The 2,175-nt window shown below is 35.0% G+C and overlaps 1 protein-coding gene across 1 annotated transcript; it reads left to right on the top strand.

The window, feature by feature from the left end:
- Positions 1 to 411: 411 nt before the first annotated feature.
- Positions 412 to 1,285, top strand: LOC711798 (translationally-controlled tumor protein). Its single transcript, XM_015120966.3, has one exon. The coding sequence runs from the start codon at positions 520 to 522 to the stop codon at positions 1,036 to 1,038; it is 519 nt and encodes a 172-aa protein (XP_014976452.2). The 5' UTR covers positions 412 to 519; the 3' UTR covers positions 1,039 to 1,285.
- Positions 1,286 to 2,175: the final 890 nt, after the last annotated feature.

The raw sequence follows: 2,175 nt of genomic DNA, 5'->3' as shown, positions 1-2,175 counted from the left end.
TAGATCAAACCATACATTCGTGAGTAAAATAAATATTTATTATGGTATGTCACTGAGATTTTGTGATTGTTCACCACAAAATATTATTTAGGCAATAAAATATACTAGGTTAAAAGCAGGGGCATGTGGAATGCTAAATGCCATTATCATGATTTAACACATATGTAAAATTAAATACTGAATTAATTCAAATCTGATTAGACCACAAGGAATAGCTTCAAAACAGAAACAAATGTTCAACAGTCTAAATTATAGTCAGAAATGAGTTTGATATATGGATTAGAATATGCATTTAGATAACACCAACTATGAATATTTGAATATAGCTTAGAGTAAGTGTATGGTATTTAAGTAAAGACACATGAGCACTGTACTGTAATTTATGTAGGGGAAAACAAATCAGGATCGCTCTTCCGCCCGCTCTCCCCTGCCCCCGAGCGCCGCTCCGGCTGCACCGCGCTCGCTCCGAGTTTAGGGCTTCTGCTAAGCTAGCGCCGTCGTCTCCCTTCAGTCGCCGTCATGATTATCTACCGGGACCTCATCAGCCACGATGAGATGTTCTCCGACATCTACAAGATCCGGGAGATCGCGGACGGGCTGTGCCTGGAGGTGAAGGGGAAGATGGTCGGTAGGACAGAAGGTAACATTGATGACTCGCTCATTGGTGGAAATGCCTCCGCTGAAGGCCCAGAGGGCGAAGGTACCCAAAGCACAGTAATCACTGGTGTCGATATTGTCATGAACCATCACCTGCAGGAAACAAGTTTCACAAAAGAAGCCTACAAGAAGTACATCAAAGATTACATGAAATCAATCAAAGGCAAACTTGAAGAACAGAGACCAGAAAGAGTAAAACCTTTTATGACAGGGGCTGCAGAACAAATCAAGCACATCCTTGCTAATTTCAAAAACTACCAGTTTTTTATCGGTGAAAACATGAATCCAGATGGTATGGTTGCTCTATTGGACTACCGTGAGGATGGTGTGACCCCATATATGATTTTCTTTAAGGATGGTTTAGAAATGGAAAAATGTTAACAAATTTGGCAATTACTTTGGATCTATCACCTGTCATCATAACTGGCTTCTGCTTGTCATCTACACAACACCAGGACTTAAAAGACAAATGGGACTGATGTCATCTTGAGCTCTTCATTTATTTTGACCGTGATTTATTTGGAGTGGAGGCATTGTTTTTAAGAAAAACATGTCATGTAGGTTGTCTAAAAATAAAATGCATTTAAACTCAAAAAAAAAAAAAAAAAAAAAAAAACAAGAAAGAAAACTATGGATCTTGGCAATTCACTGGATCTGAGTGATGCCTACCAAATATGGGAGAAATAAAATTATTTCAAAACCTATGGGACTTAGAAAGTGATATCAATAAAAATAAGCATAAGAAAACTGATGGAGTTAAAGAAAATGTCCATTTATAGCATTTTGAATATGACATATATATTCATCAAATTGCCTTAACTTATAGAAGTTTACCTTTAAGAGAATCATATATTCTCTTAGATATGAATTTTTTGGAGAATATGGAGTTAATAGAAAGTAAGCAATATGCAGTGTTAAATAAGGATAGGCTATGTTTCCTAAATGCAAAAAGTTATTCAAAAAGTTTGTACTTATTTATTATATACCAAATGAATTATTTTCTATAACAGTGAAAATAAAATAAATGAAAGGTAGGTCCATTAGTTACAATTTGATAGCATGGATAAGATTTAAATTAGCCATTTAAAAACTTAAAGAAGTAAATAATTACCAAAAGCTTGGTAATTAAAAAATATAATCTAAGGTCAACTATAGGGAGATTATATAGGCCAATATTATAAATTTGGGGGACAAATTAAAGTGAAATTCAAATAATATCTTGATGGTTGTATTTAATTAGGTAAAGAGCCACAAACAGACACTAAAGATAAAGCAACCAGAAAGATTTACATTCAACAATGTCCTGATTCTGGAGTAACTTGATAGAATTGAAAAGCAGATTTAGAGATTAGTTAAAAAGAGTGGATTAGGTTTAGGAGAGATTGAAGTTGATGAGCTAAATAGTTTGACCTTTACTTTCTTTGTAACAGAGAGACGTTGACACTTCGTAAACAAGTATACGACAAGATGCAATGGATGTATTAGAATGACTTGTTGGGGGAGAGGCCATAGAAGAAA

This window comes from Macaca mulatta, chromosome 1 (genome assembly GCF_049350105.2).
Source record: "Macaca mulatta isolate MMU2019108-1 chromosome 1, T2T-MMU8v2.0, whole genome shotgun sequence".
Taxonomy (NCBI): Eukaryota; Metazoa; Chordata; class Mammalia; order Primates; family Cercopithecidae; genus Macaca; species Macaca mulatta.
This window is presented reverse-complemented; position numbering and strand designations above follow the sequence as displayed.

Excerpts from the sequence above, each read along its gene's own strand:
- LOC711798 (XM_015120966.3), top strand. The coding sequence starts at position 520 with ATGATTATCTACCGGGACCTCATCAGCCACGATGAGATGTTCTCCGAC.